The sequence below is a fragment of the Ictalurus furcatus genome, chromosome 12 (genome assembly GCF_023375685.1).
Source record: "Ictalurus furcatus strain D&B chromosome 12, Billie_1.0, whole genome shotgun sequence".
Taxonomy (NCBI): domain Eukaryota; kingdom Metazoa; phylum Chordata; class Actinopteri; order Siluriformes; family Ictaluridae; genus Ictalurus; species Ictalurus furcatus.
The window spans coordinates 30,360,120-30,375,006 of record NC_071266.1 but is presented as its reverse complement, the minus strand read 5'-3'; the positions used below and the strand labels follow the sequence as shown (position 1 = coordinate 30,375,006).

Sequence of the window (14,887 nt, the reverse complement as noted above, 5' to 3'; positions counted from 1 at the left end):
CTCTGGAGAGATCTGAAAATGGCTGTGCACCGACGCTCCCCATCCAACCTGATGGAGCCTGAGAGGTCCTGCAAAGAAGAATGGGACAAACTGCGCAAAATAGGTGTGCCAAGCTTGTAGCATCATTCTCAAAAAGACTTGAGGCTGTAATTGGTGCCAAAGGTGCTTCACCAAAGCATTGAACAAAGGGTGTGAATACTTATGTACATGTGATTTTTTTGTTTTTTATTTTTAATAAATTTTCAAAGATTCCAAACAAACTTCTTTCATGTTGTCATTATGGGGTATTGTTTGTAGAATTTTGAGGAAAATAATTAATTTAATCCATTTTGGAATAAGGCTGTAACATAAAAAAATGCGGAAAAAGTGAAGCGCTGTGAATACTTTCCGGATGCACTCTATGTTGAAAAGATTTATGGGTAGAGTGAGTATCAGCATCATGGTAATTTATTACGTTATACCACAGTATTTTTTTTTTCATGAATTAACCTTTATTTATTTAACTTTTATAGTGTGACAGCACACAAACATCCCAGTTCACCATAACACTCCATGCCCGTGAACCCTCCAGATCTGCTGCTCTCCCTAAGACAAGAACTATTCACAAAAGGCTTGACTAAACAAATATGTTTTTAGCCTGGACTTAAACACCAATACTGTTTGATGCCTGTTTCACACATGATCATCTGCAGTATGTATGCGGTGCGGAAGCAGCATGCACCATTTTGCTTTCACATAAGACAAGTTTGCAGTGTGCAGCTGATCCGTGGCAGAACACATTCAGAAAAGGACATGAAGATGCAGGGTGACAGTACTTTGAATTAAGTTTAACTCACTTACTGTGCAACTCACTGCTTTCAGGCCTCCCAGCCAGCTCCATCTAACCCCTTCAGATGATTCAGAATGCTGCAGCACGCCTCGTCTTCAACCAGCCCAAGAGAACCCATGTCACACCCCTCTTCATCTCCCTACACTGGCTTCCTGTAGCTGCCCGCATCAAATTCAAGGCCTTGATGCTCACCTACAAGACCTTGTCTGGAACATCACCCCCCTATTTCAACACTCTCCTGAAGGCCTACGTTCCCTCTCGCAATCTGCAATCGATTAGCGACCGACGTTTAGTAGTACCCACTCAGCGTGGCGCAAGGTCCTTTCCAGAACCTTCACGCTAACTGTTCCTCAGTAGTGGAATGAACTTCCAATCTCACTCCGGACCGCAAATCTCTCACCATCTTCAAAAAACAGCTAAAGACCCACCTCTTCAGTGAACACCTAACCAACTCATTTAAAAAAAAAAATTTTTTTACCTTTAAAAATACCTTTTTTTCCCAGTGTCACAAACGACTCGTTCAATGATCCGTTCTAAACTCCTCCTTTCAGAGAGCATACTCTGCTCTGATTGGTCAGAAGTCCCAGGCTGTTGTGATTGGTCTTACAGCACATGTCAGAAAGGAAATGCCCACTACCATATCCGAGTTTCAGCTGCTTCTGAAAATATGTCTATTAGCAGGTTAGCAGAGGCTAACAGCTAACAGGTTAACAGCCGAGCACTGGCTGTACATGTATACATCAATTTGAGCCTGAGTCCAGTAGCGATACATCGGAAAGTCAAGCACGACAAAAACAGAACGTTCCTCAGTTGAACATTTATATTTAGTTTGATAATAACATGAGTGAACAGTAAGCAATCACTGAACGTATAATTAGCACATACTGGTACTGCTAAATGAGAGTAAACAGTAAGGCGTTCCCATTTTTCCATATCACTGCTTAGTATTTATATATCTATAGCTTGAGGAAGAGAAAATCACTTACTTTCTAGTAATCAGGTCCCAGCAGACTGTGGGTTTCTTCTCAATTACAGATGTAGCCCAACATGAATCAATCACTATGGCAATCTGATGGCTGTCCACTCCTTGAACAAAGACTCCTACGTAGATTTGCTGGCCCACCTCCATATTTACACCATCAGTGTAAGAGTGGGAGAAACTAGCATCCTAAAATTGAATCATCCTGACCTGCTACATGCCCCCTCACGTTGGAAGAGTTTTGTGCACAATGCTTTGGAAATGAAAGACCACAGTTTAATTAGTAGCCAGCATACAAGTGTGCTGCCGTTAATCCATGTAAGTGTTGTCCTAATTATGCAACTATATTCCTATAAAAACTTGAAATATTAGGTCATAATCCCAAAACCAAAACTTTTAATATGTGTGGATTTGAACCACACCCCTACCTCTGAATAGGATTCAGCTCAGTGTCCATGCTAAGTATTTGATTGAGCTGATAGATGCAGGAGAAGATATGTTCTAGTCTTTTCTTCCTGTGAATAGAGCCTGCTGTTGAGTCCAGCTCTCCTAGGATTAGATTCTCATAAATTAAATGGGTGCCATTGGCCTGTAGATATTATTGAAAGTAAGAAGATTGAATTTGGTTTTTACATCCCTGATTTACAGGTAGCAAGTGTAGCTAAAACTTAAACCAATCTCAATGGAGAGTTAGGTGTACCATGAGATTTGTGCCACAAATGTGGTCATCATTATCAAAGTGGAACACCAGTCTGCCATCTTCAACTGTTCCTTTGCAGCTGTACAAGATACAAGCAAAGTGTGCAGAGTAGAGGTGTAAGTGCCAGTGTGAGTTCAGAATGTGTTTTTATATATATATATATATATATATATATATATATATATATATATATATATATAAGTGTGTGTGTGTAGGGGGGGCAAGTTAGGGGTTCGTTAAGAGTTCACGGAAGAACTTAGCCTTTAGCCATTTTTTGTAGACAGTGACGGATTCTGCAGTCCAGATTGAGGTTGGAAGTTCATTCCACCACTGAGAGACAGTCAGTTTGAAGGTTCTGGAAAGGGACCTCATGCCTTGCTGAGTTGGCACTACCACGCATCAGCCACTGACTGATCTGAGGTTGCATGAGGGAACATATGTTTGTCATCACAATGTTTTTAGGAGATGAGATTAAATCTGCACTTTAATCTTTTTTGGTGGAAAAAAAAATCTAATAATTATCCATTAAACATGTTAAACTCATAACATTAGTGTTTTAACCATTCCATGTGTTTATTTTACACTGGCCCACACCAAACAGTTTTAATGCTTTGTTTTCTAAATAACAGAGCTCTTACGCATTATAAAAAAATATTCAGTCAACAAGCCTCAGAATTACACAAGAAGCAAAATTAACAAGAAAAATTAAAAGAAGCAAAATTAACTACTACTGAGCCTCACTACTGAGGCTATTTCCTTACATGTTTTTTGCACACCTTTAATTTAAATTAACCTTTCCATCTTGACATTTATAATCACATTGTGCCTGTAGAACAAAGTTTAAGCCAGTTCATGCATGATTAATCTGAAAACTCTCTCAAACTCATAGAGCATACTGTACAGATTAACATGACATCTCTGAAGCATCGTTACAAAAATAAAAAAAAATATGAAAAATAAAAGCAAAGCAACATTTGTAAACCCCAATACCTAGGAGTGGAAGAAATGCTCACATTCAGGATAATGATTAAAATGAACAATGTGAAGATTCAATGTGAAGTTCTTACAAACATTTTTAAAAATCCTCTTGGGTTAAACTGAGTGTCAGCTTTGTTTGATTAGATTGATCAGATTAAAAGCACTAGTTAGCCTAATCATAAATAGCACTTTTTTCAAGCACATTGACGATAAGTACTTTTTTTGTAGACGTTTGTGTGAATTTTTAAACAATGTATTCTGGTTAAAGTTGTATTTTGTTTAATTAAGCATCACAATGTGAATAATCGACCAGCTGTACAGTTTTTGTAGTGACGAGGGCAGAGTCTCCCAGCTCTGTAGCTGGTAATGGGACTGCAGGCTCCACCCTTGCCTTACAGAAACCCCGCCCCCACCCCATTTCACAGTCGGACACTTCCTGTTTCCTGCCGTTCATGTGTGGACAGGAATCTTCCTTGCCATGTGAGTTTGTGTTAACGTCGTGATGAGAAGGTGGACACTCAGAGTTTTTCTTTCCTGCACGAGAAATAAAATGCCTTAGTGATGTTAACTTTGAGAGCCCTGGACTCCTTTATTTACTACAATTCTAATGTTGCATCATTATAGAAGTTCATACATGCTATCTACTGTATGTCATCATTGTGAGTAGATTCCTTGTGATCTGATAATACTGTACATTAATTTTGATGATGGGACGTCTCTGAATTTATCATCTGTTTATAAAACTTGAATGTTCCATCATAAAAAAAAAGCCCAGTGCAATGTTCCACAAGGTTCTATCTTAGGCCCTCTATTATTATTATTTTATATCCAGCTGCTTGCTGGTGTTGGGATTTACGTCTACGCTGATGCCACAGTTTTTATAAATCAGTTCCACTCAACTCAGCAACACAGAATGGAAACATGCAAAAGAAGTAAAAACTCTAATAAATAGAAACTTCCTTCTCATAAATTGTGATTGAACAGGAACATGAGTCTGTCAGTAACATGGTTACTGATTCACCCTGGAGCCTGAAACATTTAAAGACCTTCTTATATGTAGAAGCTGTTTTATCATATGATTCCTGTAAATTTTGATGATAGGAAATTCTCTGGATAGTTTTATGAAGCCAATTTCCAATTTATGATGGAAATATTTTTCATTAAAATGATCTCATCTTTGTTTCATTGCCAGAGTTCTTTAATAAGAAACAATTCTCCCTTTACACCTGCCTAATTATTTATTAAATAAAGTTTGAGTTTATTTAAATCACAAACATAACATTGGCTTCTTGTAGTTTATACTGTTGATATAAAAAAAGGTCTATACGCCACTGATGAAAATGCAGGCTTTTGTAATGTAAAAAAAAGAAGAAAAGAAAGGAAAAATTTACAAACTTAAAGTGAAAAAAACAAATGGAAATGTTTTAGAAAAAAAGAAAGAGAAAAAACCTACAATTACCTGGTTGCTTAAGTGCAAAAGTGTGTACACCTCTTAACTAATGCTTTGTTAAAGCTCCTTTTGCTTGTATTACAGCACTGTGTTTTGGGGTAATCTTTATTTGGTCATTTTATTTCACATTTCTTCCAGACCTATCAGATTGTGCAGAGATGTCCTGTACACAGCCTTATTCAACTCATTCCAGAGGTTTTGGACAGGATTTAGATCTGGGCTCTGACTGGATAATTGTAAAATGCAGATCTTCTTCATGTTCTCCGGGGGTATAAGCCGTCTTGTTTTTATGCAAAACAAATCTTTTAGAATTATGCCCAAAAGGTTCTACCTACTCTCATCGGACCAGCACACATTTTACTACATGGTTTGGGGTGATTTAGTTGGGCTTGGATGTTGTTGTTTTTTTCACATGACCCCATAATCCAGACATGTGAAGAATATGAGAGATTGTTATCACATGCAGGCAGTGGCCAGTACTTGCCAGATGTTCCTGCAGCTGCTTTAATGTTGTAATGTCACTGTGGTGCTCCATTTTCCCCACTTTTTGTTGCTGATGCCCTTCACAGTGTTCAATGGTAATGTTTTGGAAGTTCTTTTGTGCTCCTCTCCTGATCAAGATCTTTTGGTGGTGAGATCCCATCCATGCTTTGTAAGCTATTTGCAGCCTATGGCTTTAGCAGTCAAATGAAACCAAGTAGATTTCTAAAACATCCTACAGAAACGGCGGCTCTTAATTTGGGGTTAATCAGAATCACTTTATTGGTTACAGCTGTGTGATAATTACTTTTGTATATTAGTTTGAGGTTCATTCTGAGTACAGTCACATGATCCATTATAAAACGGTGTGCATACATATGCAACCAGGTTATTGCATGTTTTTAATTTTTTAAAAAAGTTTGTTTTTCATGTGAATTTTGCTGGTTGCTATTTCACATTAAAAGTGGAAAAATATTACATGATTTTTCTTCATTTCTTTTTTATACATTACAAACACCTGTAATTTTTCACAAGGTCCGTAGACTTTATATCCACTGTACTAATGTATACTGTTCCATTCAGCAGCACATACATTAAAACTACTGGAAACTTTCTTTTAAATTGTGATAGAAACGTCTGGGTTACACATGTAACCCTGTTCCCTGAGAAGGGAACGAGACGTTGCGTTTAGTATAACACTATGGGAGCGCCTCTCGCGCAACCGGCATCTGAAGCTTATGTAAAAATCATGCCTATTTATAGACCTGCCATGATCAGGTGACATGGCAATTAAGCGCACCTCGTGATATAAATATGGCATATGTGAACCGTGCCATCAGCCTCTATTATCTGACGTGAAGACGCAATTCACAGGCCCGCCCAGGTATGACAAAGCTACGCAATGTCTCGTTCCCTTCTCAAGGAACAGGGTAACCCAGACGTTCCCTTTCAAAGGGAATTTCGACGTTGCATTTAGCATAACACTATGGGAATGAGAATACCCACTCCGTCATACTGAGGGTACGGCCTGTTCATAAAGACTCAAGCCCGAGGGTCACTGAAAGACACTCGAGCCTGGGGTGGAATGAATATCCAGGCTGTAATATCGAATGAATGTGTGTGGTGTAGACCACCCTGCAGCAGCACACACATCCTGTAAGGATACCCCTTCGGACAAAGCCTTCGCGGAGGCGACCACCCTAGTGGAATGAGCCCTTATGCCCAGAGGCATAGCGAGACCATGCGCCTCATAACCAATAGAGATTTCTTCCATTATCCAATTAGAGATGCACTGCTTTGACACAGCATCACCTCTACTGTTGCCGCCAAAGCAGACCAGCACTGGCCGGAGCGGTGGACGTAAGTACAGAGAGCCCTTACTGGACACAGCAGGTGCATTCTCTCTTGTTCCGGTGTGGGGAATGGAGGAGGGCAGAAAGCCTGCAACACCACAGGGTGGGCAGCCAATGTAGGCACTTTAGGAATATAATCCGGCATAGGATACAGGAAGGCCTTGGCTAATCCATGGGCAAAGTCAAGGCAGGAAGGGGCAACAGAGAGAGCTTGTAGATCTCCTACTCACTTGAGATATGTCAGAGCCAGCAGAAGAGCTACCTTTAGAGTCAGAAGCTTCTCAGAGGTTGCCTCTAAGGGCTCAAATGGGGTCCCTGACAGACCTTGCCCACCCTAACCCACCCTGCTGAGAAACGTTCTTGTAAGAACTCCAGGACTGTAGCTAGTGCGCAGTTCACTGGGTCTAGCTGACGTTACTCACACCACAAGACAAAAAGCCGCCACTTGAGTGCATACAATTTCCTTGTGGATGGTGCTCTAGCGTTTAACATGGTTTCTACAACCTCAGTTGTGAGACCAGAATCTATGAGCTGGCGCCCCTCAGGGGCCACATCCACAGTTTCCATAGTTCTGGCCAAGGGTGATAAATCAGCCCTCCGGCTTGAGACAGTAGATCCACTCTAAGGGCTCAAATGGGGCACCTGACAGACCTTACAGGACCACAGAAAGGTCCCAGGAAGGTATGCGCGGCCTGCAGATGGGCCTCAGCCGCCTCGAAGTTAGAGGATGTTGCCCCACAGAGTCTCCATCAACAGGGGCGTGGCTGGCCGAAAAGGCGGCCACGTAAACCCTGGTTGTAGAAGGAGCTCACCCCACTGAGAAACGTTCTTGTAAAAACTCCAGGACAGTAGCTATTGCGCAGTTCACTGGGTCTACAGTGGATCCCTGTGGATGGGACTCTCCCAAGGAGTGCCATCTAGCAGGGATATTATCTCTGAGAACAATATTCAAGCTGGCCAATAAGGTGCTATGAGCAGCAGACATAGATGGTCTTGGCAAACTCTCGCTAGAACTTGTGGGAGCAGAGCGATCAAGGGAAAAGCATACATATGTGACCTTGGCCACATGTGCACCATGGCGTCCAGCCCTAATTGTGCGGGAGGAGTGAGGGCGAACCACAGCGGCCGGGTGTTGTCTCCTTGGAGGTGAACACATGCAGTTCCGCTTGGCCAACCTTGCCATATGGACTCCACCACTTGTGGATGGAGCCACCAATTCCTGGGCCTCAGGCCCTGCCTCAACAGGATGTCTGCCCCATATTCCCAGAAAGTACAATGCAGTCTCTGACAAACTTTCCTTCTGCCCAGAGAAGAATTAGTTGTGCCTGCCTCAACAGGGGGCACGGACATAATCTTCCCTGGTCGTCAATATATGAGACCACCGCTGTGTTGTCTATAAACACATGGTGATCTCTCGATTGAGGAAGAAGGAATTTCAGTGCTAGAAATATGGGCCACATTTTTAGGCAATTTATAAAGCACTCCAGATGAGGGCTGCTCCAGAGACTATGAGCTGGACAGCTGTCTAAGACCGTGCTCCATCTATACGCCCTAACAACCTCATGTCCCCTGATACGTCCCTCCACGGCCCCTCAGGACCGCTCTTCTTTGCTTGGCCTTTATGACCATTCTCAGATCAGGCCTAGTAGCAGGCCATGACTGCGGCCGCCTGGTTCCCCTGGCAGTCTGCAGGGGTTGGCAGGCTGCCATACTCACCTTCTGTGTCTCCCTCGCACTAGTGCTGACCTGGGCATCCACTTGTGGATGCCCAGGTGAACTCGACACAACAGGAAAGGAACTGGCTGAATGCCGCCATATGTTGAGCTCACTCAGCAGGTCTGCTTGGTATTCCTGCAACACGGTCATTGTCTGCAGTGACCAACAAGCAAGACTTCTACTGCACAGGCTTGGCCCACCAATGCCATGGTGGCATTACACGGTGGCTTGGGTGGCAAAGCCGTCCCCCCTAAATTATCTGCCGTCGATGGAGAGAGGTAGCTCGCAAGCACCTCCTCCACCCTCAGCATAGCTAAATAGCCATGCCGTTCATTCCCCACAATGGCAGAATAATCCAACATCGTGGGGTTATAAATATGGCTGATGCGTGGTTTTCCCCCCAGAAGCCTGATATTTTGTCATGCACTTCTGGAAGAAAGGGGAGTTTTCTGCAGTGTGAGGGATTTACTTTCACTGGGGGGGAAAAAAAGCTCATACAGCCTTAGTAATAACTTCAAGCAGCTCTTTATATGCTGCTCTCAGTTTTTCCTCGGAGTCATAGAAGAATTATTACTATTATTTTTGTGTGTCTGTTTTTTTTTCCTTTCCCTTTGGCTTTCCATAGCGGGAGCTGGGGTCGCGACGCGAGCTCCAAAATCCCGCGGAGAGCCGAACCTGGAAGACAGAGCAAGTGAGAGCAGCGCTCGTCTCCGGCTCCTCTTTCAGATCTATAAGAGATCCCCCGAACCTAGCTGCCTCGGCAGCGGCCGGCCCAGATCCGCGAGGCTCCGAAACCCAACTCGTTTCGGCTTCTGAGAAGAGCGCGAAACACGAGCGGAGATGCCTATTGTAGGCGTTACCATGCGCAGCCTCTCGAGGCTGCCATCGCATGCTCTATCCCTAAACACTTCACCCAGTAAGTGTGCACTTTTCCCGTGTTGAAACGGGAGCAAGCCGTAACACACTTCCTGAATTCTCCCACTCATATTTTTCTCTCTTTCTGCTCATTCCTTTTTTTTTTTTTCAAAAGGATACAAAAGTCCTGAGATTTTGAGAAAAGATAGCGAGGAAATGAAGCGTCTTTTTGTTTCTTTACACAAACAACCGACATGTCTTTCGCTGAAGATAATAAAGGCTGATGGCACGGTTCACAGGTGCCATATTTATATCACACGGTACGCTGAATTGCCACATCACCTGATCATGGCAGGCCTATAAATAGGCATGATTTTACACAAGCTTCAGATGCCGGTCACGTGCGAGAGGCGCTCCCATACTGTTATGCTAAATGCAACGTCAAACTTCTCTTTGAAAGGGAACAGTGATGTTGGGAATTCTGTCCACAATGAGGTTGTTGATTTCACCCTTGAGCCGGATGGCTTTTCTTTGAAGCCTAAAGCTACAGCTAAAGACTTCCATGTAACTCTAGAAGCTGTTTTATCATTGGTTTTCTGTCATCTTTGATGATGGGAAATTCTCTGGTTTATTACTGTGATTGAATTTATGATAAATGGAAGATGTAAATATTTGAATTGAAATGATCTCCTCTTGGTTTCATCACCAAAGTTCTTTAATAGGAAACATTATTTACATTAAGCTCTTTGCTCATTTAATTCACAGACATAATGTCACTTCTATTAGTTTATACTAATAATATACTGATCAGTTCAGCTTAATTCAGCAGCACATATAAACTCAAGATGAATAGAAACTTTATTCTAAATTGTGATAAAACAGAAATCCTGATGGTACTCAGTCTGTCTGCAGTGAGCCTGTTACTGATTTGACTTCGGAGCGTAAGAGATTTTATATAAAATCTACGGTTACAGTAGTCTCTCAGCTCTGAAACTATTGGAACAGCAAGGCCAATTCATTTGTTTGTGCTATACATCGAAGACATTTGGGTCTGAGATCAAAAGAGGGAGATGAGACGATTGTTTAGGATTTCAGCTTTTATTTCCTGGTATTTACATCTAGACGTGTTAAACACCATAAATCATACAACCTTTTGTATTGGACCACCCAATTTTTAGATGTTAATATTGGAACAGATAGTCTAAGTATAGAAATAAGTAAATAACACTTAATATTTGGTTGCATATCCCTTGCTTGCAATAACTGCATCAAGTCTACGATTCACTGATATCATCAAACTGTAGGTTTCTTTTTTCAGGTGGTGTTTGTTTCGGGGGGTTTCTCCCTTCAGTCTCCTCTTCAGGAGAAGAAATGCTGATCAGTTGGGTTAAGGTCTGGTGATTGACTTGTCCAATCTAAAACCTTCCACTTTCCCCCTGATGAAGTCCTCTGTTAAGGTGGAAGTGAGTTTTGGATCGTCGTCTTGCTGCATGATGAAGTTCCTCATGATTCTGAGGCATTTCTCTATAAATTATCAGACAGAATGTCTCTGTAAACTTCTGAATTCATTCTGCTGCTACCATCATAAGTTCCGTCATCAATGAAGATTAGTGAGAATGTTCCAGAAGCAGCCATACAAGCCCAAGATATTACACTACCTCCACTATGTTTCACAGATCAGCTTGTATGTTCTGGATCATGAGCAGATCCTTTCTTTCTCATCACTTTGGTAGAGGTTCATCTTGGTTCCAGAACTTTTGTGGATCACCTCTGTATTTCTTTGTGAATTCCAATCTGGCTTTCTGATTCTTACTGCTGATGAGTGGTTTGCATCTTGTGGTACGTCCTCTATATTTCTGCTCACGAAGTCTATTTCGAATGGTGAATTGTGATACCTTCACCTCTGACCTGTGGAGGATGTTGATGTCACCAACTCTTGTTTTTGGGGATTTCTTCACAGCTCACACAATGTTTATCATCAGCTGTTGTTTGGATGACCCATTCGGTGTCTGTTGCTCAGTACACCAGTGCTTTCTTTCTTTTTCAGGTTATTCCAAAAATGTTTGTGCAATGCCTCCAATAGATTCTTCCTCTTTTATGAAACAAATGGCTTGCTTTTGTCTCATAGACAGCTCTCTGATCTTCATGTTGGTTTATCCTTTTTAACAATAAATGCAGTCTTCACAGGTGAAACTGTGAAGTACAACCAAGCGTAGATGTTCAGAGCTACAATCAAACTAATAGGACACACCTGGGTAACAAGAAACACCTGTCAGTCACATGTTCCAATATTTTTGCTTGCTTACAAATTGGGTGGTCCGATAAAAAATGTGTGATGTTTTGTCATTCAACACATCTACATATACACTCCTTAGCTCCCCCCCCCCCAAAAAGCCAAGCCCAAAATTACAAAATATGAAGTTTTTCATGGTCTTAACAACAAATAATTGGTCAGGAATTTAGCAAGAACTTAGCAAGAAAAAACATTTAAAGAAATCTTTATCTAAGCCTTGTGGGTAAACTTGGGGTAAATTTCTCTCAATTTTATTCTATTTTTAATTAATTTTGTACACCCAGATATTTCACATCAAACATTTTAATGATCATGATTTTACTTTTGTGTACAAGAAGACTATATAACCCTAAAAGAGTTCACTGCAGCAAAACTAAACAAGCAAATGGTGTCACAGGACGTCTCAGGAGTGCATTTATTTAATTCTTGCTAATATTCTGACCAATCATTTGTTATTAAGACGATTAAAAGCTTCATATTTGCCATTTTGGGCTTGGCTTATTTCTTTGCCCAGGAGTATACATACTGTACCAGGAAATAAAAGCTGAAATTCATATTCATCTTTTAATCTCATAACCCAAAACGTCTTCAGTCTACAGCAAACTCAAATGAATTGGCCTTGCTGTTCCAATAGTGTTGGACAGGACTGTAGATGTACTGTTTAAATCACCTCTTTGGTATGTGTTGTTAAAACCATGTTTAACCATTTATTCATTGATGGTAGATTATAATTTTTTGTTTTGTTTATCATTTTAACAGTTTTGTTTAATCTTTTATAGGTAAAGCTCAGTGCTTTAGTGTTCTGTTTCCACAATGAACATTTCAGACTGAAAACCACAGACTTAATAATAACCTATTAACTTTGCCCATCAGTATTTCAGATTCTTTAATGATAAGACTATCATTATTATTATTAGGAACCAACAAACTACTTTACTTCATTCTCACTTTAGTTACTGTGTGTGAGAGAGAGAGCGAGAGAGAGAGATACACATTTGTGTTGTACAAAGGGGCATCCCTGAGGACCTCCCTAAAAGAGGAATAGAAACTCATCTAAATGTGTGCGTGTTTGGGGTCAGGACCTGTTTTTAACCAACCACAACTTATGACATCACTAAAAATAGATTCTGGATGAAGGCCTGGCCTTATGTTGACATGCACTGCAGGATGTGTGTGTGTGTGTCCGTCCTACCTTTATCATGAGTGTGTCGTCGGTAGATAACCCAGAGGAGGAGTACCAGCACTGAGCTGCTCAGTACAATGATCACACACACACTGATCCACACAGTGAAGTTCCAGCATTGTACCGGAGGTACCGTACTCACCACCATCACTGACTCTGCCATAATAATAATAAATTTTAAACATGGAATTCATTTACTTATTTATTTAAAATTACTTATGGAATACATTACTATCATTTCTTGTTTGAACTTTTCTTTACAGCATCAATAAAGCATCTGAGCATGTCTATCTGTCTATTTATCTATATGTTTCTCTCTCTGGATAAATGTATGATCGTCTGCAACCAAGAGAGTTTGCTACAAGTCATGTGGAAAATGTTTCTGTTCAGTTTCCCTTGTCCGCTTGGTTGTGTCATTGAATCTTTATACAGTCACTGACTTTGGGTGGACAGTCTCCTCCAAGTAGAATTACTGTTGTGTAATTTTCTTTCCAAATTTTAATGATGCATTTAATATCCGGTTTAACTTGAAAGTTGAAAGTCACTCTTCAAAATGTTCAAAGTTTGGGGATTTTTTAAAAATAACTAAACCTTGACTGATACATTTCCAAGACTTTTGATCGCTCATTGGTCTTCACAATGCTGTGTGTTTAACCATGTTCTTCCAGGAACATGTGTATTTATATTGTGACTTTAATTACACATCACTTGACTCCATTCAACTAATTCGGTCATTTCTGATGGACACTGAACCACAACTAATTTAATTAATTTATTAATCTTCCTGTTTATGTCTCTCTCTCTCTGACCCTATGTAAATTACCAGATACATCTGTAATCATTCTCTCTTCCTTTGTCATTATTAGATTATAATTATAATAAATAGATGTCCCCATCTATTTATATTACCTATGTGATTATCTCTGAACTGTTAATCATCTTTACTGAGTTTTCTACAGATGGTCTTTGTAATATTTAAGTCATAATTGAAAAGAGATGTGCATTTTGAACCTCACCATCCTGCACCCTGTTATATTTAATGTCCTCTATAAATGACAGAGATAACGGCTGTATGAAGATCAGACTGTACTCACCAGTGATGGGTTTCTGTTTCTGCCCCACAGCATCATGGATGCAATCCTTCACAAGAATGTCCCAGGTCAATCCAGAAGGACACTGCTGCATTTCCATCACCTGAGAAGACTGCCAACAATGCTAATGCCAAAGTCAACGCTCCAATAGAAAGCTGTTCACTCAGGTACAAGTTATAACTGCACATCATGAACCAAAGCAGACACAGAAGAGGACGTAAACGGAGGAGAGAGCGTGATAATAGAACCTTTCACTTCTGCTTTCAGGAAGGTAGGAACATATGAATCACCAAGTTGCTCCCCAGAGAGAAAGACAAAAACAGAGAGACAGAATCAGATAGACAGGGTTAGGGTTAGAGAATGAGGTGGAAAGAGAGGTGATGGAGAGAACATGTGAACAGGAAGGACAGAACAGTTAGAGGGGAAAACATAGGCAGTATTATTTTGTAACTTTAGTAAGCCATATATTTATCACAACCTGAAATTATTCAGAAACTTTCTGACTCATCAGTGGCACTGCAGTAGGATGCAAATTGTAAATAACAGCAAACTGATCCCATCCATTTCAGTTCTGTTCCACTTTATTTTTACAGCACGTGTAGAAGTGGCTTTACAGAAATCCCTGAAATGGACAGGGTGAGAGAATGATGAACTGGGAGTGTTGGGGAATTCTAAGGCAGGAAGGATTGGGGTGGGGGAAAAAAAACCATACATTTTCAAGTAGCTCAGAGTTCAAATTCAAGAGTAATTAGTTTTTTTATTTAGTAATTTACCAACAAATCTGAGGAAATGCTGATGTTATGGATCACTAGGTTGTGTGATCAATTCCCATTAAATCCTTTAATATTCCATGACATCCAACCAAATCATTAAACTTAACCTCATATGTTTTCAGTTCTGGCTTTAGACTGTATTCTGACTTTTCTCTCATTTGGCAGAACTGCAGCTGTGACATGTTTACAAACAGTCACCTGAACACAG

General features: G+C 40.7%; 1 protein-coding gene across 1 annotated transcript; it reads right to left on the bottom strand.

Annotated features, from left to right (window-relative positions):
- Positions 1-2,729: 2,729 nt before the first annotated feature.
- On the bottom strand, positions 2,730-14,825 carry LOC128616357 (uncharacterized). Its single transcript, XM_053638963.1, has 3 exons — positions 13,910-14,825; positions 12,825-12,971; positions 2,730-4,020 (listed from the first exon to the last, which is right to left on the bottom strand). The coding sequence occupies exons 1-3, from the start codon at positions 14,004-14,006 to the stop codon at positions 3,770-3,772; spliced, it is 495 nt and encodes a 164-aa protein (XP_053494938.1). The 5' UTR covers positions 14,007-14,825; the 3' UTR covers positions 2,730-3,769.
- Positions 14,826-14,887: the final 62 nt, after the last annotated feature.

Excerpts from the sequence above, each read along its gene's own strand:
- LOC128616357 (XM_053638963.1), bottom strand. The coding sequence starts at position 14,006 with ATGGAAATGCAGCAGTGTCCTTCTGGATTGACCTGGGACATTCTTGTG. Across the intron at positions 12,972-13,909 it reads GAAACAGAAACCCATCACTG|AGTCAGTGATGGTGGTGAGT; the intron begins GTGAGTACAGTC and ends TTATTATGGCAG. Across the intron at positions 4,021-12,824 it reads ACGACACACTCATGATAAAG|GAAAGAAAAACTCTGAGTGT; the intron begins GTAGGACGGACA and ends TTTCTCGTGCAG.